At 47.4% G+C, this 21,067-nt stretch overlaps 7 protein-coding genes across 7 annotated transcripts; 4 read left to right on the top strand and 3 right to left on the bottom strand.

Moving 5' to 3' along the window:
- The first annotated feature begins 303 nt into the window (after nucleotides 1-303).
- Nucleotides 304-3,626, top strand: F4812DRAFT_311330 (DNA replication licensing factor mcm7). The gene is made up of 5 exons (XM_047931349.1): nucleotides 304-624; nucleotides 702-961; nucleotides 1,021-1,145; nucleotides 1,205-3,161; nucleotides 3,229-3,626. Exons 1-5 carry the CDS (start codon nucleotides 576-578, stop codon nucleotides 3,307-3,309), a joined length of 2,472 nt encoding a protein of 823 aa, XP_047792377.1. The 5' UTR covers nucleotides 304-575; the 3' UTR covers nucleotides 3,310-3,626.
- A 250-nt stretch (nucleotides 3,627-3,876) lies between these two features.
- Nucleotides 3,877-5,870, bottom strand: F4812DRAFT_421351 (mitochondrial ribosomal protein). Its single transcript, XM_047933540.1, has 2 exons — nucleotides 5,052-5,870; nucleotides 3,877-4,969 (listed from the first exon to the last, which is right to left on the bottom strand). Exons 1-2 carry the CDS (start codon nucleotides 5,692-5,694, stop codon nucleotides 4,188-4,190), a joined length of 1,425 nt encoding a protein of 474 aa, XP_047792376.1. The 5' UTR covers nucleotides 5,695-5,870; the 3' UTR covers nucleotides 3,877-4,187.
- A 94-nt stretch (nucleotides 5,871-5,964) lies between these two features.
- Nucleotides 5,965-7,186, top strand: F4812DRAFT_311284 (ribosomal biogenesis regulatory protein). The gene has a single exon (XM_047931347.1). It carries the CDS (start codon nucleotides 6,178-6,180, stop codon nucleotides 6,757-6,759), a length of 582 nt encoding a protein of 193 aa, XP_047792375.1. The 5' UTR covers nucleotides 5,965-6,177; the 3' UTR covers nucleotides 6,760-7,186.
- On the bottom strand, nucleotides 7,187-10,390 carry F4812DRAFT_311294 (uncharacterized protein). The gene is made up of 3 exons (XM_047931348.1): nucleotides 9,275-10,390; nucleotides 8,393-9,178; nucleotides 7,187-8,338 (listed from the first exon to the last, which is right to left on the bottom strand). Exons 1-3 carry the CDS (start codon nucleotides 9,924-9,926, stop codon nucleotides 7,614-7,616), a joined length of 2,163 nt encoding a protein of 720 aa, XP_047792374.1. The 5' UTR covers nucleotides 9,927-10,390; the 3' UTR covers nucleotides 7,187-7,613.
- A 2,121-nt stretch (nucleotides 10,391-12,511) lies between these two features.
- Nucleotides 12,512-14,177, top strand: F4812DRAFT_421344 (geranylgerany transferase type II beta subunit). Its single transcript, XM_047933539.1, has 2 exons — nucleotides 12,512-13,053; nucleotides 13,128-14,177. Exons 1-2 carry the CDS (start codon nucleotides 12,684-12,686, stop codon nucleotides 13,751-13,753), a joined length of 996 nt encoding a protein of 331 aa, XP_047792373.1. The 5' UTR covers nucleotides 12,512-12,683; the 3' UTR covers nucleotides 13,754-14,177.
- Nucleotides 14,178-14,434: 257 nt separating this feature from the next.
- On the bottom strand, nucleotides 14,435-14,933 carry F4812DRAFT_457454 (putative ethanolamine utilization protein; the record flags this gene model as incomplete). Its single annotated transcript, XM_047937173.1, has 3 exons — nucleotides 14,435-14,604; nucleotides 14,672-14,757; nucleotides 14,827-14,933. The coding sequence occupies 3 exons, from the start codon at nucleotides 14,931-14,933 to the stop codon at nucleotides 14,435-14,437; spliced, it is 363 nt and encodes a 120-aa protein (XP_047792372.1).
- A 3,185-nt stretch (nucleotides 14,934-18,118) lies between these two features.
- Nucleotides 18,119-19,377, top strand: F4812DRAFT_457453 (uncharacterized protein; the record flags this gene model as incomplete). Its single annotated transcript, XM_047937172.1, has 5 exons — nucleotides 18,119-18,274; nucleotides 18,331-18,522; nucleotides 18,581-18,822; nucleotides 18,886-19,271; nucleotides 19,340-19,377. The coding sequence occupies 5 exons, from the start codon at nucleotides 18,119-18,121 to the stop codon at nucleotides 19,375-19,377; spliced, it is 1,014 nt and encodes a 337-aa protein (XP_047792371.1).
- Between the last annotated feature and the right edge of the window lie 1,690 nt (nucleotides 19,378-21,067).

The raw sequence follows: 21,067 nt of genomic DNA, 5'->3' as shown, positions 1-21,067 counted from the left end.
TGTAACCAGGTAGGTAGCTCTGACGAATAACACTACCTACCTCATATAAGAAATATCCCTATGCATATGCCGTGGCAGCTGCATGGGCCGAGGCATTCATTCCCCGGGAATCCACTAAAGTCAATTCAACTAATCGATTAACAAAGGTACCTTGGATACTTGCATAATTGGTACAGGCGTACCTAATGTAAGTACTTTGTACCTACATCAAATGGGAAACTTTAGCTCAAGCCACATGGGCCAGCACATGTCAGCACTTCCAGCACATCTCAAGGGGCTTAGTTCCATTAAGCACTTTAATAACTGGGGCTGAAGAATCACACGAAAATTCGCGTCGACGCGTATTTGACAGTGCATCGTCCATTAGGTACATAATGTAGAAACTGGGTCCATGTCCCCCCCTTGTCCCCTTGTTCTCCTAGTACAACTTCCAGCCTCCACGTTCTAATGTAAAAAGTTACAGACTCAAATGTACACTACCTAATTATTGCGACTTACCCAATCCTGTCGCAATTCTTTTACATCCCACATCTCATTTTACACTCCAAGATTCCCAGGAGTAGACACAATTCAAAATGGCTCTCCTTCAGTATAAAAGCATCGTCGATTATGAAGCGCAGCAAGGTCAGTCGCAAATGTCCTCAATCATTTCTGTCGTTTCTGTCGTTTCTATCGGAGCTAACAGGATCTGCTGGATTTAGCTGCCTTTGAGACCTTCCTCGAAAAGTTCAAGACCTCGCCGGAACAGACATTAACCCACGCTATTGGCCAGATTAATATCGACGAGGATGACTTGAGTGACGAGTACGATTTTATGGACAGAGACGATGAAGAGCACGAGCGACGCCGACGGGAGAAAGCTTCAGCAAAGCTGCCAAAACACAAATACGCCGATCTGATGCAGAAGCTTGCAGACCGCACAATCAACGAGGTTTTAATAGAGCTAGATGACATTGCTCAAGTAAGATTCAACTAAAATCATATCCCCCCTGGGAATGAAGTATCACTAATGCCGGGTAGTGGGAAAATGATACAAATGATGGATTGAAGCTCGTAGAGTCCATTGAAATGAATACGAAGCACTACGTCGAAATCCTATCTAGGGCTATTGATAAGAAGATGCCCGCACCCACGACCGGCATAACGTACGACTAAATGGCCTATTCTCCCACGTCATTGTCCTCACTTACTGATACTGTTCCAGGTTCAAAGATGATGTTCTCGATGTAATCATGGAAAGGAGACAGGCCCGGAATCGCGATCTTGCCGAGGCAGCTGCCAACACCAATAACCCAGATTTACTCGAGTCCACTTTCCCAGCACAGCTTACGAGGAGATATACGCTTGTTTTTAAGCCTAGAACATCTACCGACGAAAAGCCAGTGAAGGCCCTTGCCGTACGGCAAGTACGAGGAGAGCATCTTGGCCATCTTATCACAATCCGTGGTATCGCGACCAGAGCATCGGACGTGAAGCCCATCGTGCAAGTCGGTGCATATACTTGTGACCGTTGTGGATGCGAAATTTTCCAGCCCGTCAACGATAAGCAATATGCTCCCCTTACCAGCTGCCCGTCGCAGGAATGCAAGGAAAACCAGTCGAGGGGGCAACTTTTCCAATCCTCACGGGCATCCAAGTTCTTACCTTTCCAAGAAGTTAAGATTCAAGAGTTGGCAGAGCAAGTACCTATCGGCCAGATCCCCCGAACCCTCACGGTAATGTGCTATGGTAGCGCAGTCCGCCAGGTCAACCCTGGAGATATAGTCGATATTTCCGGAATTTTCCTGCCCACCCCCTATACGGGCTTCCAAGCCATGCGAGCTGGACTTCTGACTGATACGTATCTCGAAGCACACCATATTGTTCAGCACAAGAAAGCGTACGAAGAGATGATCATCGACGACAAGTTGTTGAACCGTATTAACACATTCAGTCGGTCGGGCACTGTATATGAAATGCTAGCTAAGTCGATTGCCCCCGAAATCTACGGTCACCTTGACGTAAAAAAGGCGCTCCTACTGTTACTGGTTGGTGGTGTCACGAAGACAATGGGTGACGGTATGCGCATTCGTGGCGACATCAACATTTGCTTAATGGGTGACCCTGGTGTGGCCAAGTCTCAGCTGTTGAAGTATATATCAAAGGTTGCTCCTCGAGGTGTCTATACATCCGGCCGTGGTTCAAGCGGTGTCGGTCTTACTGCAGCTGTAATGCGCGATCCTGTAACGGACGAGATGGTTCTTGAAGGCGGTGCACTGGTCTTGGCCGACAACGGTATCTGCTGCATCGACGAGTTCGATAAAATGGATGACAATGACCGAACTGCTATCCACGAAGTTATGGAACAGCAGACGATTTCCATCTCTAAGGCCGGTATCTCGACTACACTGAACGCGAGAACATCGATCCTAGCTGCCGCTAACCCTATTTATGGCCGTTATAATCCACGTATATCGCCAGTCGAGAATATCAACTTACCGGCGGCTCTACTTTCTCGTTTCGATATTCTATTCTTATTACTCGATACACCAACCCGCGAGAGTGATGCGCAATTAGCTAAGCACGTAGCATACGTGCACATGCACAGCAAACACCCTGACCTCTACGCCGGCGATGGCGGCGAGGCAGCACAGCAGGCAAACATAGTCTTCACACCCCATGAGGTACGAGCGTATGTGGCGCAAGCCCGTACATACCGGCCTACGGTCCCGGAGACCGTCACTGAGTATCTAACCAAGACTTACGTCCGCCTACGAGACGCGCAACGACGCGCCGAGAAGAAGAATAAGCAGTTCAGTCACACGACGCCACGGACACTGTTGGGTGTGGTACGTCTCGCGCAAGCCCTAGCGCGACTCCGATTCGACACCGAGGTCAACCGGGACGATGTAGACGAGGCGTTGAGGCTTATGGAGGCCAGTAAGGATAGCTTAGCTGCTCATGAAGCTACGGGTGGCAGGAGAACGCTCAACGCGGCTAGCCGTATCTACAACCTCGTTAAATCTCTGGCTGATAGCGGCGCATGCCGAGCTGAAGATGACGAGGACGACGATGAGGGTACAGTGGAATTGAGCATGCGAAAAGTGCGCGAGCGTGTCCTGGGTAAGGGTTTTACCGAGGACCAGTGGTTAAACGCACTGGACGAGTACACGAATCTTGATGTAAGTTTTCCCAACCTTCTTGATTCCATTTTGTGGCTGCTTCCGTTACTGACAATATGAGAAACAGGTCTGGCAGACGGCTGGCAATGGCAGCAGGCTGGTGTTCGTCACGGCCAACGATAATGCAGGGGAGGAAGATGACGAATAAGGTGACTTATAACCTGCCTACCTACAGTGAATGTGAGAGGCAAAGCAATGTAATGTAAAGCCTTTAATGCATACGGCTTCGGCTCTAGAAGTATAAGGATGAAAAGTAAGCCACGGCGTTATGGAACAGGTATCAATGCTAAGTATCACCGATATGACGAGTGAAACGTTTTTCTGCCATAGCAGTTTGGTTACTTCAGGCTAGTTCTTAATATTATAAGTGAGAGAAAGTTACTTCAAGCAGTACATGTGTTGCATCCTTGGATATGCGGGATGCTACCTACTACTTGGTCCAAATATTACACGTTGCCGTTTCTATTGAAGTATGTTCCCTGAGTGCATAGGTAAATTAGGGAGGGACCTTACCGATTAACTACCTCCTAAGTTAATACCATTTATCTTGTTCTAATTCTCTAGCATTACTATCCCAGTATCGAATCATTTTGAGAGATTGTAAAGTTAGTACTTTACCATCACTTTCCTGTCTATCTTGGTGTTTCTGTGCATACACCAAGAAAGAGGGGTGCTGAAATAGGGGTACGTGTTTATACCTGGATAGGAGGTACCAAATCAAATTTAAGGATGGTTCTTCATCCGATTTCATCATCATATGAGTGAACTTCTACCTAATTAGACTACAACTTTCATGAATTATCTATTGGCTTACATCGCATACATCTACAGCAAAACAAAGCACACCGCAACCCACATCACCACGAAAACACACATAGGTATAATGTAAACGCATATTCTACACTGTACACATTGCGGTATATACATCTTTAAAAGCCGTACATCTAATATCCTCAGACGACATGGGGCGTCATAAAGTAATAGGTACTAGTAGTAGGCAGTAGTAATTCTTTTTTCTTTTTTTGTTTACACCGGGGACCTAACATCGAACAGAGCGGCGCGCTCCATCTCGCCGAGGATGCCGTTGCCGGCGAGCGTCCACTTCTCGCTGACGTTCTTCTCGTCGACGCGGAGGCGGAGGATGCCGCTGGCGGCCCAGTACTCCATGAGGGCGCGGGCCTCGGGCTTCGAGACGCCGCGGAGGTTGAGGACGCGGACGCCGCGCAGCGCGTCGAACACCCGCTCGTCGTACTTGGCGTAGAAGGGGTCACGGGGCGGGATCCGTTCTCCCGCCTGCGCCGCGGCCGCCTGCTCGATAGCCTTCTCCATCGAGGGCAGGATCGGGTTGTTGCCCTTGGTGCACACGCCCAGGATCGCCGCGCCGTTGGGGAAGCTCGTCTTGCCGCCCAGCGCGTCCGTGTACAGCCGCAGCAGGCTCAGGTCGTGGCTGTGGATCAGCTCGAAGGAGGGAGAGCGGTAGTCGCTCACCCGCATGATGTGGCTGAGGCCGTCGAGCGCGAACATGATGGGCGGGCGGCCGGGTAGTAATAGCTCCTTCCAGAAGGCTTGGAACACGGGCCACGCGAACTCGGGCTCCTTGGTAGCGTTGACGAGGGCGGCGAGCGTCATACCGCGGTTCACGGAGATGGGGAGGTGGATATGGTCCATCTCAACCTTGTACTGCGATAAGATGTGCTGGTTGGCCTTGTAGATGGCTTGGAAGAGCTTGACGGTATATACGGGTTGGGAGAACTGCTCCGAGTTGTGTATTGGTGAGTACTCAGTCGCCGCAGTTGTCAGTTCTTGCCCTGGATGTGAGAAGAATAGTAGTAGTAGTTAGCTAAGTTTGAATCATACCTCATACCATGCCGAGGGGAAAGTCTTATATACCTTCTGGGATATTAATTACGATCCAGTTGTTCATGAACCCGGTTGCCAGAGCTTGAAGGCCCAGCATACTCTTTCCCGACGCCCTATCTCCAGTAACAACCAGCCTTAGAGTCTCCTTCTTGTTGATTGTATCTGTAAGTTGTTTTGCTAGGTCCACCGTTTCTTTCCTAATTAACATATGCGGCGACCGGAATAATCCCCAAGTCTGGGTCGGTTTGAAAGCTTCGCTAGCCCTCAATTGATCCAACAACGCCTCCGGGAGAGCTAGAACCTTGCCTACGGAATGAGGGTCCACCATATTCCCGGCCGTTATTTCGCCAAGGCCTTTTACTTCCAAGGCGTTATCGTTGCTGAGTTGGATGCGCTTTCGGAAAGCCTTTCGTTCGCCAGACGCCGGAGGCTTGCCCTTATCCGGTGCTCGCCGGTTTTTCTTCCCCAGCGATAATTGTTTACCGACACGAATATGTCTTGACAGGTTCGCTTCCTCTTTCGCGCCGGGCTTCTGAGCAGTAGCTCGCAGTTGCGCCGAAGTCGTGAAGGTCGCCGCCGAGGCCGGGGTCGACGCAACAGGTAATATCGCTGCGGGCACGAGTAGCCGCTGCGAGGGCCGTGCTAGGCACCTCCAGCAGTTCGCACTCGCCATTGCTGGTGCGGATCGAAGTCGAACGTTTTTGGTCCTCGGGCGGATGTTCAACACCAGAGAAGCTTCAATATCAAAATCGCAAAAGATGCTTTAAAGCCCCCCAGTTAAATTTTAGGAATTGGAACTTCGGTAGAAGCATATCTGGTGCAGGCCGGTAGAAGGTACCTAGGTACTACATCTATGGACCTAAGCCTGTAGCCGAAAAAAAAAGAGAAACCATTAGCGGAGAAATTAGCACTCCGATATGTTATCGATAGGTCCGATTTGCCTGCGCTATCAGCAACTAACAGGTAGATAGCCAAAAATTCTTGGGAAAGTTCAATTGCGACCTGCATTTTATTTTTCTCTCGGTTTAATATCCATTTCAAACCTTACAACAAAAGACATAACATAAGATATATAATCCAATCAATCTTGCGAATATATTTCTTCTTGATCTACAAAAGACACACAATCACCAGCTCATTCGGACAATCCTCAACAATGGCCCAGCCATCCAAGCCCAAGCTCGACGTCGCAGTCACCAAGCCCACGCCGTACACCTTCGACCTAGGACTTCTCCTAGCCAACGACCCCAACCCTCTTTCCACATCCGTACCGCCCCCCGAAGCAACAGCAGACTCCAACATCGACAGCAGCAGAAGTGCCCTGGAAGCCCAGCTCGCCGCCACCGCCCGCGACGGCGCGCAAGCCCTGATCAACCAGCTGCTCACGACGCTGCCCCTCGCGGCCACCACGTCCGGTGTCCTGCTGACCCTGCCCAAGCCCTCGACCCCTCTGCCGCGCGAGAAGCCGCTGCCGGCCGCCAAGCCGCCGACGAAGTGGGAGCAGTTCGCGGCGCGCAAGGGCATCAAGCCGAAGACGCGGGAGCAGCGGCACGCCAAGTCCCGCCAGTACAACGAGGAGACGGGCGAGTGGGAGCGCACGTGGGGCTACGACAAGGGCGGCGCCAAGAAGCGCCGCGAGGAGGGCATGGTCCAGCAGGACTGGCTCGTCGAGGTTGACGAGAAGAAGGACCGGGAAGAGAAGGCCGCCAAGGACAAGAAGAAGAGGAGAAAGGCTTGATCTGTAGTGGACTGGGGACGAATAGCGCAGAGGAAATCAGAGGAAATCACAGGTGGCAGGCGGAATAACCTAGCCAATGTTAGGACATACGAGGCTAGTGGCAATGGTAACTTGAGGGACACACTGTTGATACCCACGCATTTTTGAGTCGCAATAGACACGCGGGAGTTTGGCGTTTCTAGCCTATCTTAGGGGATTTTGCGGGCTTGGGCAAATTTAATTTGGTTTTGCGCAACTTCCATCCAACATATGGTACAGATTCTTTTCTAGCCATTCATGTTCTAAAAACTCTGACGCTGCGTTTTTATACCATTCTCAACCAGCCCTTTTCTTCCTGGAAACAAACACACGAAACTTTCGCTGTATAGCCAAAGTAGAAAATTCGTTATGCTAGCACCTAGGGTGCACGGCTATAGTAATCCATGTGCCATCATCCAAGATCCAATATCCACCACCAGCTTAATTTGCTGTGACATAATGTGCCGGGTAGATCGACGTGGGGAACCTGGGCAATAAGAGAAGTTGTATTGCTCATGTAGCAGTGTAGGTAGAAGGCCTTCTCGATTAGTTAAAGAACCCAAGGATGCTATCGTTGAGAATCGGAAGACGACGCTGTGCTGCTAATTCGTAAAGGCCTGATGGGCTCAAGATAATCGTAAAACGCTAAGATGTGAAGAAAAGTTGGAAATCGTAAACGGAGCGTAATATCGTCAAAGTGGACCGCCAAGCCAAATGCCAACCACATTCACGTCCTGGGGTATTATCAAGGCAAAAAAAGCTATCGTCAGATCAGGGTCAAACTCATCCACACTCTCCAGTTCAGTATACCATGACCTTATATCGCCTCTTAATTATCAGAAATTCATTGGAGAAAGAGGTTTGATAGGTGATAGCGGTCTTAGTTCTCGTTCCCCAGATCGTGTTACAGGCGTATCATATTCGCCGTTGACGGTCAAGGAATTCGATGTTGAGTAGTTAGGTTTTATTCCTCCATTCGACTGGCTCATCGGTCCCGGCTTCTTTCTTATTTTTCCGCCATGCTGTTCGGCCGAGGGAGCTGGTAATCTGTTGCCGTCAGACGAAGAGAGATTTCGGTCATCGCGAGTATCAGGTGAACTCCGGCCCCGAGACTCAGGTGGGTTCAATCCACGAGGTAATGGCTGTTGGAATAACTGATATTCTTCCTCGATATACCTTGCCTCGTTCTTACACCCCTGCCAACATAATCTCCAATCACAGACAAGGAACTTGAAACAGAAGGCGTCGATCTTCATGCACGGTTGGAAACATATGCAGAGATTACGGAAATCCATCTTGTTCTTGTCGGAATGCGCGAGGAGCAAACTAAGATGGCATGTGATAGCGAAAAGGAGGTAATATTTAAATGGCGACAAATTGGAGAGCTCGTCAATCAACAACTGAGGCACTTCCTCGGCGCCAGCGCACTCTCGGGCAATTCGCTCCTGGGCTTCTTTCGGAAATAGTTCGTCGGGAAGTTCGCGGAGCCAGGCCTTGAACATTGAGCCAATTATATTGATATCGTAAAGATCGTCCTGTGCGAATAGGTCGACATCATATTCTGTAACCAGATTAATAAGTAATTAATAGGATAGGGGCGGGATGGGTAGTTTACCTTCGTCAAATTTCCTTTGCCATTTCTTGACCTGAGGCCCACTCCCAGGCACACGGTAGAGACCTTCGACTTCGGTTCCTTTGAGGTTGAGGTAATCAATTGCCCGCCAGGGGAAAGCGGGCATCCAAAACTCAGTCTTGTCCCGAGAATCTTCAAGTCGTTTGGATATCCTCGTTAACCTCGTCTGCTCGACTAATGGTAAATTGATTACCTTTGGAACGTAATGCTCGTCGTCTACCCCTGAGTCCTTATCTGATGTGCTGGCACTACGGCCACTTCTCCCGAATAATCCTTTGCTAATCATATCTGCTGCTCGGCTGCCAGAATTCTTTAGGCCGTTGAAAAATGCCAAACCGTTGCTGTTGGTATCCTTAAAAGAAGGAGGGTGGCCTCTATAATGGTCTTTATCGTGTCGGTTTTCTTTGTTCCCTGGGGTGTCTCGAGGAAGTGCGCGGTCGGCGGAATGATTCCGTATAGTCGAGTTCATCATATGTCTAAAAGACCTCTCGTGGCCGTCGGGGTTCATCGGGGCTGTCTTTAAAGGCTGCAGTCCTACCGGGGATGGGTCTCGCTCAGCCTCATGCAATGTGATTGTGATCGCCTCCTTTTGGCTAGGACCATCATTATCTTTAAGCGACTTATTACGACCCAGCAGTGTGAAAGGCTTGGGTTTGTTCTTTTTCATTGAGTTTGTTTCTTGTTCACTAGTGGATGCCAATGAAACATCAGATCTGGATGGTAAGGAAGGGGTTGTTTTGTGGTTCGAGGGATCGGCGGATGATAGGTCTAAAGAGTTGTTGACGAACAAAGGATTAGCATCATAAGACTAACGTAATACGTAACTAGGTAACTGCATTTTCTTTGACTCCTCATTCGGCGTACCTGAATTTTTGGAATTTTTACTGGATACTCTATCCGGCATGGCGGTGTTCTCCGTGCCACGGGACATAGCCTCACCTATGCCTGTGCTGTCCGTGTGGGTATGGTGGAGCTGATTATTGGATTTAGACGACTTGCCAAAGCCGAAGAAGCGGCTGCCGCTTCTCAAATGTTTCTCGTTCTCGGGACGAGGGCATGTGTCCGCGACAGTAGAGGTAGTGTTGGAGGACGGAAGAGGAGTTAAGGGCGGGAGATCTGGCTCGCTGCGCTGAGGAGATTGGCGTCGTCGATGCTGAGCAATATGTACGTTCTCGGGTGATTGCAGCGGCAGGGTTGGATCGGCAGGGTAATCCTGATACTGTTGTGTGTGTGGTTTGCTAACCGTTGTGTTAAACTTGCTAACAGGAGAACGAGGCGATTTGGGTGACCTAGAAGGCGCTGATGAGGCAACTTGTAGGGTAGATTCGCTTCTTGGTGTAGGATGCGGGCTCGGTCTATCAGGTCCTAAGGCATTGGGGCCTGAGGATGTAGGAGCGCTGACGCTGGCGCTGTTACTATTGCTGTTGCTGTTGCTGTTGCTGGAAGCGGAGCGCTGATCCAAAGAGTCCAAATCGCCAGCTAGGGACAACGGATTAGGAACTGGCTTTCGGCGCATTATGGATAGTATGTGTTCCCCTTATTGTCCTCCGGTCAAACGCAAATCGGGGAATATCAGGGACGAGCCTGATTCGCTGTCTGCCGCAGGAGGACAGGCTAAGTCGTGCGCAGTGGAATGCTGTAACAAGTATCGGGGTATTAAATGGATCATAGGAAGGATTAGCAAAGCAAAATAGGGCAGACTTGGTAATCTGCGACAAGAAGCGCCAGACCTAGACCGATTAAGGGTATTTAGGAGGGGAGCAATAAGTATGGAAAAAAAAGATATTGTTACAACTAGTTAAACTTTTGGAAACTTGTTGGCGACGAGATACACAATTAGAAAGGAAAAGGAAGAAGAAGAAAAAAAGAAAACCAAACAAATCCGCCCAAAGATCCAACGTCGAGATTACCAAGGGAGAAACTGAATTGGGGTTGAATTGAATATTCAAGATTGGAATTGATTCGACGAATTGATGCCTCTGGGAGAAGTCGTGGCAGCAGTTAAGTGACAGGGGGGGATAAGAAGTATCCACATCCACGAATATGTCGGGTCGTCGTACCTGAACTGACGAGTTGCGAAAATGAACTAATAATAAGTTAGGTCTGGTCTCAGGGGTTGCGACTAACAGGTACCTAACCTCTAATTCTACATATTTAGAACCTTAGTACCTTAGGTACCTACACTACGCTAACACTACACCAACGCTACCTCTAAACAGTGGAGGTAGGAACTACAAGTAGCCTGTAGGTAAGCATATGTTCGTAGAAACGTTGTTTTAGGGGTGTTCTAATGACAGTCGCAAAAAAATTTAAACATTTTGAAGAAAGTTTAATGTCCCTTCTTTAGGTACTTTTCTTTTTACATACCTAAACTAACGGTTGTCCGCAACATCGAAAATTCAATAATGAACTGATATAATTAACTGATAGCTGATATTACATTACGCACGAACTTGGAGTATGAATCTGTAGCCCTACCTACCTAGGTAAGCTTTGTGGATGACTTCTTCCTTTCTCCCTCCTAAAGAAACTTGGAATTTAAGATATGATAAGGTAATACCTACCCTCACTTAAATATGACCTATGTATCCATCGTGCAATAAATAAGTGAATGTTTCTGGTTGTAACTGTGGCTGCTTGCTCCCAATTTAAGGTATTTACCTACCTAAGGTAGGTAATCTTGGTACAAATTGTTTTCCAATTGTTTTCCAATTGAAAGGTGAGGTTCGATTGACCTATCAACGTATCGACCTAGGTATCAACCGACCGCACTTAGCCGGGCTTGCCGGGGCCCACCCCTATGTACCTACTTCACTAGAGGCGCGTAATACGATTTCAAATCTGAAACACGTTCTTACGCATAACCACACTTTCTTTACTACCTGGTTACCCACATTTTTCTTCGGCGACGGGGTGGATAAGTGACCAGTCTTAGCGCTATAAATGACGCTAGAGGCGGAACCTCTTTAGGCATCTACGAATATACTACTACTATAGTAGCACCACTGAGACAGCAAGAGCAATTTATATATGCAAGTCAATCTTAGCTGAAGATTACCTACCTGGTATACTAACGACGAGGATGCATAATGCTGTGTAACACATTAACATTGAACTACTTATATTTTTCATGCTGGTTTGATCTCGTATCTGGAGTAGCCATTTACACATTAATATGTAGCAATATGCACTTCTCAGCATGACAGCCTTCATAATGGTCTGGACTGGTCCACTGGCACTGAAGCTTTCCTAAGTCTCGTAATCGAGGGCCCAGCATAGCAAAGGAATCTGGAAGTCGAGAGGGTGTAAGACATACAACTACCGGGAAGAACCTAGATACAGTATCCAGATTAGGTAGTTCCAAACCTTCAGCTACCTCCTACGGCCGCCATAGTCGTATTATGTGTATGCGAGTCATACAACATTATCTTAGGTAGGTTAGGTAGGTTAGGTGCCTACCTTAATAAATAAAGAGGGAAGGAAAACTAGAAATTTGAAAGTCTTTATTAGTGTATTGAAGGCTGAGCTTCAACTTCGAATCCCAAAGCCACTTACGCTAGCAACTGGGTCAAGGGGTACCTAAGCAGAGTGGCTTAGATAAGGCTGGATTGTACGAAGGTCCGGGCCAAAAGTCTTGCACATGCCAAGCTTTTAATCGCAGGAATTTAACGTGCACGATTATAATAGCACTGTATTGGCTTAGTACCAGTTTGGGGGGCGGATAGTGGCTTGTACGCTAAGCTTTAGGGGGCTTACCACTATAGCTACAGGGGAGCTAGCTGCTATTGGTAGATCTAACACCGTATAGCCTTTTTTATGGACACATACCTAAGTGGGTGGCTTACCTAAGCTACGATGTGCAAGACTTTTGGCCCGGACCTTCGTACCTAAGATTGGAATTCTGCCGGGCAGGCGTCTCTAAAGCTGCTCCACAGAGCACGTGCTGTTCCCTTACCAGCTCCCTTGCCGTAGAAGAATCATTGTAATAATTGTTGATGTAAAGGTAGGTACTTTACATGATGCACTGATGAGGTGTGGATTGAGTACCTAACCTAAGGTACTTACCTACCTACCTAATATATATGTCATGTGACAACCCCCCCCTCCCCCCAGGGCGGGACCTCGGGAGCTAATAGTGGAACTTTGCAAAATAATTTACATCCCCTCGAATCAATCTACAACTACATTCTCCAATTTCTAATTTCCAACTTCCAACTTCCCAGCTTCCAATTTTCAGTGCCCTACCTGTTGCCATCACCTTTAGCTTGTACACATGTCAGGGATTCGGGAACTACCAGATGAGCTTCAGCTCGCCACCGCAGCTCACGTCAAATATATCCAAAGCTTAGACACGAAGAAGGATGAGTATGAGTACTGGCTCACCGAGCATCTTCGTCTAAATGGACTATATTGGGGGCTCATGGCTCTGCATTTACTACGACATCCAGATGCCCTCCCCCGGGCCGAGGCCATAGACTTTGTTCTTTCTTGCCAACATGAGAACGGTGGGTTTGGCGCTGCACCGGGACACGATGCGCACATGCTCTACACAGTCAGTGCCGTGCAGATCTTCGTCCTCCTGGATGCCTTAGACGAGTTAGAGAAACGCGGCAAGGGCAACGGTAAGGCCCAAGTGGGCAAATGTGAGTCAGACAGCTCCATTCAGGGTCATACTCGCCGCTACTCTCGCGTAAGAGCTAACCAAGTGTGAATTCAGTCCTAGCAGATCTCCAGAACCAGGAAACGGGCACCTTTGCTGGCGATGAATGGGGCGAAGAGGACACAAGATTCCTATATGGCGCCTTGAATGCTCTCTCGCTACTGGGCCTGTTGCATCTGGTTGATGTCGATAAAGCAGTTGCTTACATTGCTGCCTGCGCCAATTATGATGGCGGCTATGGTGTTAGCCCGGGAGCTGAGACCCACTCAGGCCAGATCTTTACTTGTTTAGCCGCTCTTTCCATCGCTGGGCGCAAAGACTTGATCGATGTTGACAAGTTAGGTGGCTGGCTCAGCGAAAGACAAGTTGCCTGCGGCGGTTTGAATGGGAGACCAGAAAAACAGGAAGATGTGTGCTACAACTGGTGGGTACTGAGCAGCCTGGCAATGATCGACCGTACACACTGGATTGATCGGGAGAAGCTCATTAAGTTTACACTAAGCTGCCAGGACAGCGAGCACGGTGGATTATCCGACCGGCCTGGTGACATGGTCGACATATGGCATACATTCTTTGGCCTGACTGGCTTGAGCTTGCTGAATTATCCAGGTGTGGAGGCCATTGACCCCGTTTATTGCCTACCGAAGTACACCATAGACCGTGTATTTGGTAAAGCGGAATAGTTGCACAGCAACACAGCAACTTCTAACAAATGCCTGCTCTGGTAGTCTCCTCGTATACTCCGATGCAATACGTGATTGTTTTTTCCTCGAAATCCTACTTATCAGTGCGAGACTGACTACCATCCATCACTTTACTAGGTAGTTGCGGTTAGAATCTACTCATGAAATATCTCTTGCAATCTAATAACCTACTAGCTTCACTTAAATGGTAGTTAGGATACAAGGCAAGAGTAGAGGGAGCTCGAATGTCCTATCTCGTTATCCGTGGTTCAACTATCGTAACCAGGGTTGTAAGGGTTACATTCAGACATCTTATACCCGTTAATAGGAGTTTTACACATTGAGTTTTCACCTAGGATTCTCCTTACCTTATTATCTATAGTGTATATTTAATCCGTTCCGCATTATTTCAATACTTCATCCTTTCTCATATTTTATTATCAGCGTGATGTATTGATATCGGTAGGTATAGCATTAGGTGTCCGCTTTATAATTGCTAACTAAGCGGCAGGCTCCGCGGTCTTCTCGTAGACAACACTGGGACGGCTACTTTGTTGCCTATCCTCCTAAAGGATCGAATAGACCTATCTGGTCATAATATGACCCGCGCAGCCCTGTTTCGATATCCGAATAAATCCATGCTCCCGTATATACACACTAGCTCACATAATGCAAGTCACATTATGCGCTATCCTTCTCTCTTTGCCCACAGAAGAAACCAAGCCCGTAATCTTCTGTAGTAAAGGTGATTTTGGAGCCCTTGGGGAAATAGAAAACGTCGCCTGGGACAGCATGCACTTTGTTTCCTGCTTCGTCACTTATATCAAAGCTGCCCTCAACAATTATCTTCACTGCCGCGCCATAAATTTGTTAATCACATGATTAGGTCGTTGGCAACTTCTTGTAGGAGCAACTCACTCTCGTGATACGTGTACTCATATACGAGCGGTGTCCCCTTTTCCAAGCGGTAGAACCCAGCTGAGATGGGCTTCTCTGGATCGATACTTTCGCCAACGTACAGTTAGCGGAACCATACTATAGAAATATATGTGATGACCTATGACAGAACTCACGATGTTGCGACGTCTCCTAAGAAGGCATTCTCGTTTGCAATTAGCGGTGGCTTGTTGCTCTGCGCTTTGGGGAAATAGGAAAATGGGGCTGAGCTGGACGAGCTCATTTTCGGGTTGGTCTTGCTAATACGAGAATCTAGGTATTTTGCAAACGAAACAACTGTTCAGAGATACCTCGGGATGGATTTAATATACTGACTACCTAGGTAAAACATGGAACTTCAAACAAGATATATACCTACCTACCTTATATATATACAAATTTGTGTCTACTATCAGAATACCTAAAGCCTACCGATCTACACCCTACTTCGCATCCCGAACTCGGCCACAGCATCTTTCTCCACTGAGATTCACTACCACCTAGAAGCCTCCGCTCAGGAGATAACAGAATACTTACATTTTCCTATAGCACAACACAAACTTCGACAGGAAACTTGCAACTGGCTCCTTTCCTATTTCCGGCATATTCCTACATTTCCTGCATTATCTCGTTCAGCTCCAAGACTCGCGTCCTATCTAGCCCAGAATCGGCGACGCCAATTGGCTGGGGATGATTCGGCATCGCACGCAGATAAGCTACCTTACATAGCAGTCTTGGAACTTCAGTCAGTCAACCCCAAATATGTTTCGATAGACGCTAGACCCGCATCGTCAAATGCGGAGTTCGGGATCGTCACTAGCACTTATCACCTTGAGGCTTGGAATACTGACTTTGCACAGATTCCATTATCGCCATTCAGTTCATACCCCGCATGTCTATATGCCGTATCACTAATTGTATCACTTCACCAAGACTAGAATGATAACTAAATGATATATGTTCTATTGAGACTAGTTTTAGAGCATCTTTCCCTTTTTGACATGTCCTTGCGACTACCTATCTAGATGTTATCACCAAGATAATCTCAACGGAGCCCAACGGTGAACCGCTAATAGTCACCATTTGCCTGAATTTAAACTTCAGCGAAAACAACAATCATTCAAGTCTAACAACACCGTCAGGACCGGTAAGCTTCTTTTAATGTCATTAATAGACAGGTCTTATCTATCATTGTCCGTTCGCCAAGAATCACGAGGTGCTCAGGAACAATTCCCTGTCTCGCTCCATCAACATAGCCATAGACGAATTTGATGATATCTTTCCAACGCCCCGGCCGTGGAAACGGCGCGAGGCATGTTACTCTACTAGCGCTCGTGTAGGTTTGGGGATAGTATCAACATCGGGAGAATCAATTAACATGGCTACTCTACGTCGATTAGGTGGCCCTAATTCGTTGAAGGGGTTTCATGCTAAACAATTAAAGTTGTTCTCGGAACCATAAGGTTAGGCATTATGAACTAATGTGTTTATAGATTAAATGTTAAAAGGATTCATTATGCAAATGAACAACCATTCTGGACGTTTCTCGATAACACTCGTCTAATCATAACCTTCACCTATGGCCCGCTTGAGCTGAAGGTTGTCAAGCTCCAAGCTTCTTCATCCTAGCTTCATGGGAGAAAAGGTTAAATACATCATGGATTCCCTCACCTCGTTACTTAGCAAGCCTGGATCTTATCGCATGAATAATCTCAAAGGGATCACTAGTTCTGAGTCAGGTCTACTTTTGATGGATAGGCTTTCTCAGTTACAGCGTGTTCAAAATCAGGGACGTGCAAGAATTACGCGACGCAGCTCCAGTAAATGTTATAGAAGCAAGGCACGGCGTATGATTTATATGCTGGTTACTCGGCACTGGTTTCGAGCTTGAAGGAAAGATGAGCATGCATATTTGATTGACTACCTAGGTCCTTAATTCAAAGCACAATTTATTTCTTGGAAGGTATAAAGGAGATAGGTATGGCTCCTCAATTCCCCCCTTTCCCCGGTCATCATGATTGATACTTTGGTTCCAAAGCGCCGGCTCTTTAGCATTGGAATCGCTGCTTCTTCACCCAATCGCACATCTGGCGGCCGACGCAACCGCAACACTTGCACGCCTATACTGACCTGTTAGCAGACTTATCGACGATTTAGCTCGTTCATTCGGATTGTCATGCCTTTTTCGCTCTCTCGTCATTGTTCGCTCCGCCGATACAAGATAGCGTCTGGTTGTTCTGGAACCGAAATTGATTATAGCAGGCGTTGGCGTTGATGACGTCGGCGCAGTCGTCCGTCGCCGCAAGTTCTCGACTGCATTCTGGGATTTGCTGGCCCAGAACCAGGGCGAGCCATAGTGATGTGAGGGTCAAAGAGAACTTCATCGTGGGCGTCGCGAGGTTGTCCCTTGTCAAGCTGATTCACGAGATGGAAAACCAAATTTAGGTAGGACGGTCTGAATGATTTGCTTATAGGTAGATCTTAAGGAGCTCCCGACAAATGAGCTAGATAAAATTAGAGGAGATATACTAGCTGGGCTCCTGGGTAGTAGGCCTTTACCAACATGACAAGCGTCGGTGTGATTTAATTATCTACTTTAGCCGGCCACTGCCGTCTGTGATTGGGGAGATGCGGCGCCGAGCTTCATGAGGTAAGAAATAACTAAGAACTGACCGCCCGCCGTCATTCGCCAGGAATAGCAACTTCTTGATATTATGTGACAGACTATAGTGCGGGGATGGCAGTGAAGAAAGGGGGACGGGATTAATCATTCCGGTCTGATAAAAGATGTCCCTTAGGTACGCCTTGCAGAGGCCTGGTTCAATCTGGGAGATTTCACAAAATTCCAAATTTCCAAGATTTGTTGAATTCTCGTCCTTGAGTTAGCACTCCCATCGGCACCGGTAGGTAGGCAGATATGAGGGCTAGTGCGGCCTTATTAAAGCCCATGAATCGTAATGGTGGAATTATACTTGAGGTGCGCTGCTTCTGGCAACTAAATAAATAAATGTATAGGCAGTCGTTGAGGTTATAAAGAGGATATCATCTACCGAGTAAACATCGAAATTAAGTTTCAAATACGTCACAAAGGGCGAGATGACTGGACAAGGCTGCTTGCCGCTCGTCTACCGAAGTTCTGGGCAGTGCCAGTTAATGCTCAAGTCCCGAACCAGCAATCCTTCTCCACATTATCCGGAATGAAAGGAAGACGGGCTCGCCTATCGAAGGGCTCTTCTATATTAATGATTAATAAATATTCTGCGAGACCGAAAATTCGACATCGGGTGTGGATGATACGGCAGTAGTTTACAGAGTCAGAGACAGTCGTCATGGCTGAGACCATAATTACTACCTGTCCCTTACTGTTTTTAATTCTTGTTCTAGGTCTTGTGGTGACTCTGAATCAACAACGCGAAAAGTGAGATCACGATGAAGCTTAATATTTTCGCTGCTGCTTTAGGGCTGTTTGCGCCTGCGAGCGCACTGCTTCGATTTGGCTGCTCGGGTTTGACCGTCCAGCGGCTGGATCCCCTGGTGAACCCAGGCATGAATCCATCAGCTCATCTCCACCAGATTATCGGAGGTGTATGTTCTTGACCCAATGAGTCTACGATGTTGTCCTGAGGCTAATGAACAAAAAGAATTCCTTCAATGCATCGATGCCTGCTGCAACCCATGATCTTGCCACGCTTTCGACCTGTACAAGCTGCCAGTTCACGGAAGATCTCTCCAACTACTGGACGGCTGTCATCTTCTACCGTGGAAAGAATGGTACTTACAAAAGGGTCCCGCAGATGGCCCAGGCAGGAATGGAAGGCACTCAGGGCGGCATGGTGAGCACAAGCTAGGCGTAGTCATGCTTCGATAACAGCTGTTTAACTTGGTATAAAGGTCGTCTATTATATGACTGATGCGTTATTCGATACTGCTCAAAAGTCCACCGTCACGGCTTTCAAGCCTGGCTTCCGCATGCTTGTTGGCGACGCGACTTTCCGCGACCGCGAACAAGCCAGGAAGTGGCGCCAGTTAACTTACATCTGCATGGAGAATCAGGGTACCCGTGCCCCGGAGACTATCGGTTTCCCTACGAAGCCGTGCCCTGGTGGTATCATGGCAAATCACAGGTTCCCTACGTGAGTTAGCAACGCATATATGTGGAGGTACCTAATGTTGAAATCATTCTAAACGAAGTATAGTTGCTGGGACGGCAAGAACCTAGATTCTCCCAACCACCAAGACCACGTCTCGTACCCAGAGAGCGGCACGTTCGAGTCGGGTGGCCCGTGCCCAGCCACGCACCCGGTCAGGCTCCCCCAGATCCTGCTCGAGACGGTCTGGGACACCAGGGCGTTCAACAACCCGGCGGACTTCGCCAACGGCAAGCAGCCCTTCGTCTGGTCGACGGGAGACCAGACCGGGTACAGCAGCCACGCCGACTACATGTTCGGCTGGAAGGACCAGTCCCTGCAAAAGGCGATGGACGGGCACACGTACGTCTCAGCTCCGATGCTCAAGACGCAGAATATCGCCCAGCAGAACAAGTGCAAGGTTAAGGACATGGTAGGAGAGGATATCGACAGCTGTAAGTGCTTCACTGTGTTGCTTTTTTTTTTTCCTAATAATTTGGTTTCGGTGTCTAATTTATTACAGGGTTGACGAACCTACCTGGTGCGAACCCAGTTGCGTAGGGAACGGCAGCTGAGAGGTACCTGGTAGGTAAGGTTTAAGAATAAATGTTAGGTACCTAAGTACTTAGGTAGTTGCCCGTTGGTATGGGTCGAGTGTAACCTAGGGCTTAGAGGCAAATGGGGTTTTCTCAACTGCTGATTGGCGATTAGGTTAGGTACCTGCCTAGCTCTTACTAATTCTATTGAACTTCAAAATTAAAATTCGCTTTTCTGATTGGCTCTTTTAAACAAGTTCTCTATGATCATATTACTTAGGTGCCCAACCTCTATTGTGACAATCTCGAAAACAATAAACAATAGACAATAAATGAACCCTAGATTGATCACACAAGAGATTGTGGCCGACTTGACGATGATTTCTATTGTTGCGAACTGGTTTATGAGACTGCGTCACCAGGGTAAGCAATGCAATACTAGGTATCAGAGGTAACATAATGGATGCTGGGTAACGCAGAATGGTTTAAATCTCTTGGAGAGTGATTTTAGAATCAGTGTTATTACAAAAGACATTAGGGGTTTTGCAAATTAGTTGTGTACTGAATTGTTCTGGTTTAGCTTAATCCACATTTTCGTAAATTTTCACGGGCAGTTCTCTTTATTTTTCAGTTGGTTCCTGCATTTTACATTTCACGTATGGCTTCCTCCAGCTGCTTTGAAGAAGGCCATTGGCACCTGGCAGGAAAAGTCCACACTAAGCTTATTATGTTAGAGGTACACTTAAAAGGTTTGGGACCTGACATAAAATTTGGTACGCATATGCACCTTATGATATCAGGTAGCTAGTGTAATCTCATATCTTCAAGTTGCTTCTTTCCTACATCTCTCAGGGAAACAGCTACCACGCCTGCCAAAATTAGGATGATGTCACTCTGCGTAAGTGAGAGAATAAAATAACCCCAAGAGATATCCAAGGCGCGTAAAATAAACTACCTACTAGCATGTTTGAAAGTACCTGGATAGAGGCCCAACAGCTCAAGGAAGGTCCCATCCAAGGCATTGAAAACACATTTATTAATTTCATATCTTCAGCCTTCTTGGCCCTAAGCCCATGGCCAAAAGTCCAACAATAACCAATTTTTACAATGTCTTTTATGTAGTTGCCTGGTTTACCTATTCCGTATCTACAGACCACACACTAGCATATACAATATTGCCTTGAAGTGTAAGCGATGTAGCCTTATGCTTCTATATTTTCTCTGAGTCGGGTACATGAGATTAAGTAAGGGCAGGTACCTATATGTATTACATTAGGTAAATGTAGGTATATGCCATACATGCGTAGTTGCCTTAGTTACGTGTGATAAGAAATGGTACTTAGGCATGTACATATGCAGGTTGAGAGGCAACAACGTTGTTGAGGAAGCTGCCTTACCTGACGTGCATGCATTTTTTTTAAAAAAAAAGATAAGAAGTTGATGTGTTGAAAGTGGCAGTTGCTGCCGTCCATATAAAAGAACCGTCTCTTCCGTCTCTTCCTCATACCGTATCTCTTTTTATGTTCCAGTCTCTACCCCCTTCTTCACTCCTACCAGACATTAAACCAAATAAATCAACCAGAGAGACATAGACATACCCGTCGGCCTTATCTTCTTCAAGTTTTACAAGGCTGATTTACGAGTCAACACCTTCTTCACACTTCCTGCGGAAAGAGTCCATAACAACCAAAGTAAGTTACCACGCAACATCGTCG

Source organism: Daldinia caldariorum, assembly GCF_022478825.1.
Source record: "Daldinia caldariorum strain CBS 122874 unplaced genomic scaffold F4812scaffold_4, whole genome shotgun sequence".
NCBI classification, from domain to species: Eukaryota; Fungi; Ascomycota; class Sordariomycetes; order Xylariales; family Hypoxylaceae; genus Daldinia; species Daldinia caldariorum.
This window is presented reverse-complemented; position numbering and strand designations above follow the sequence as displayed.

Bases quoted from the DNA above. Each gene is read 5' to 3' on its own strand.
- F4812DRAFT_311330 (XM_047931349.1), top strand. From the start codon at position 576: ATGGCTCTCCTTCAGTATAAAAGCATCGTCGATTATGAAGCGCAGCAA. The intron at 962-1,020 runs GTAAGATTCAAC...AATGCCGGGTAG, and splicing joins AGCTAGATGACATTGCTCAA to TGGGAAAATGATACAAATGA. The intron at 3,162-3,228 runs GTAAGTTTTCCC...TATGAGAAACAG, and splicing joins ACGAGTACACGAATCTTGAT to GTCTGGCAGACGGCTGGCAA.
- F4812DRAFT_421351 (XM_047933540.1), bottom strand. From the start codon at position 5,694: ATGGCGAGTGCGAACTGCTGGAGGTGCCTAGCACGGCCCTCGCAGCGG. The intron at 4,970-5,051 runs GTATATAAGACT...TCTCACATCCAG, and splicing joins CGTAATTAATATCCCAGAAG to GGCAAGAACTGACAACTGCG.
- F4812DRAFT_311284 (XM_047931347.1), top strand. From the start codon at position 6,178: ATGGCCCAGCCATCCAAGCCCAAGCTCGACGTCGCAGTCACCAAGCCC.
- F4812DRAFT_311294 (XM_047931348.1), bottom strand. From the start codon at position 9,926: ATGCGCCGAAAGCCAGTTCCTAATCCGTTGTCCCTAGCTGGCGATTTG. The intron at 9,179-9,274 runs GTACGCCGAATG...ACAACTCTTTAG, and splicing joins TAAAAATTCCAAAAATTCAG to ACCTATCATCCGCCGATCCC. The intron at 8,339-8,392 runs GTAAACTACCCA...ATCTGGTTACAG, and splicing joins GCAAAGGAAATTTGACGAAG to AATATGATGTCGACCTATTC.
- F4812DRAFT_421344 (XM_047933539.1), top strand. From the start codon at position 12,684: ATGTCAGGGATTCGGGAACTACCAGATGAGCTTCAGCTCGCCACCGCA. The intron at 13,054-13,127 runs GTGAGTCAGACA...GTGTGAATTCAG, and splicing joins TAAGGCCCAAGTGGGCAAAT to TCCTAGCAGATCTCCAGAAC.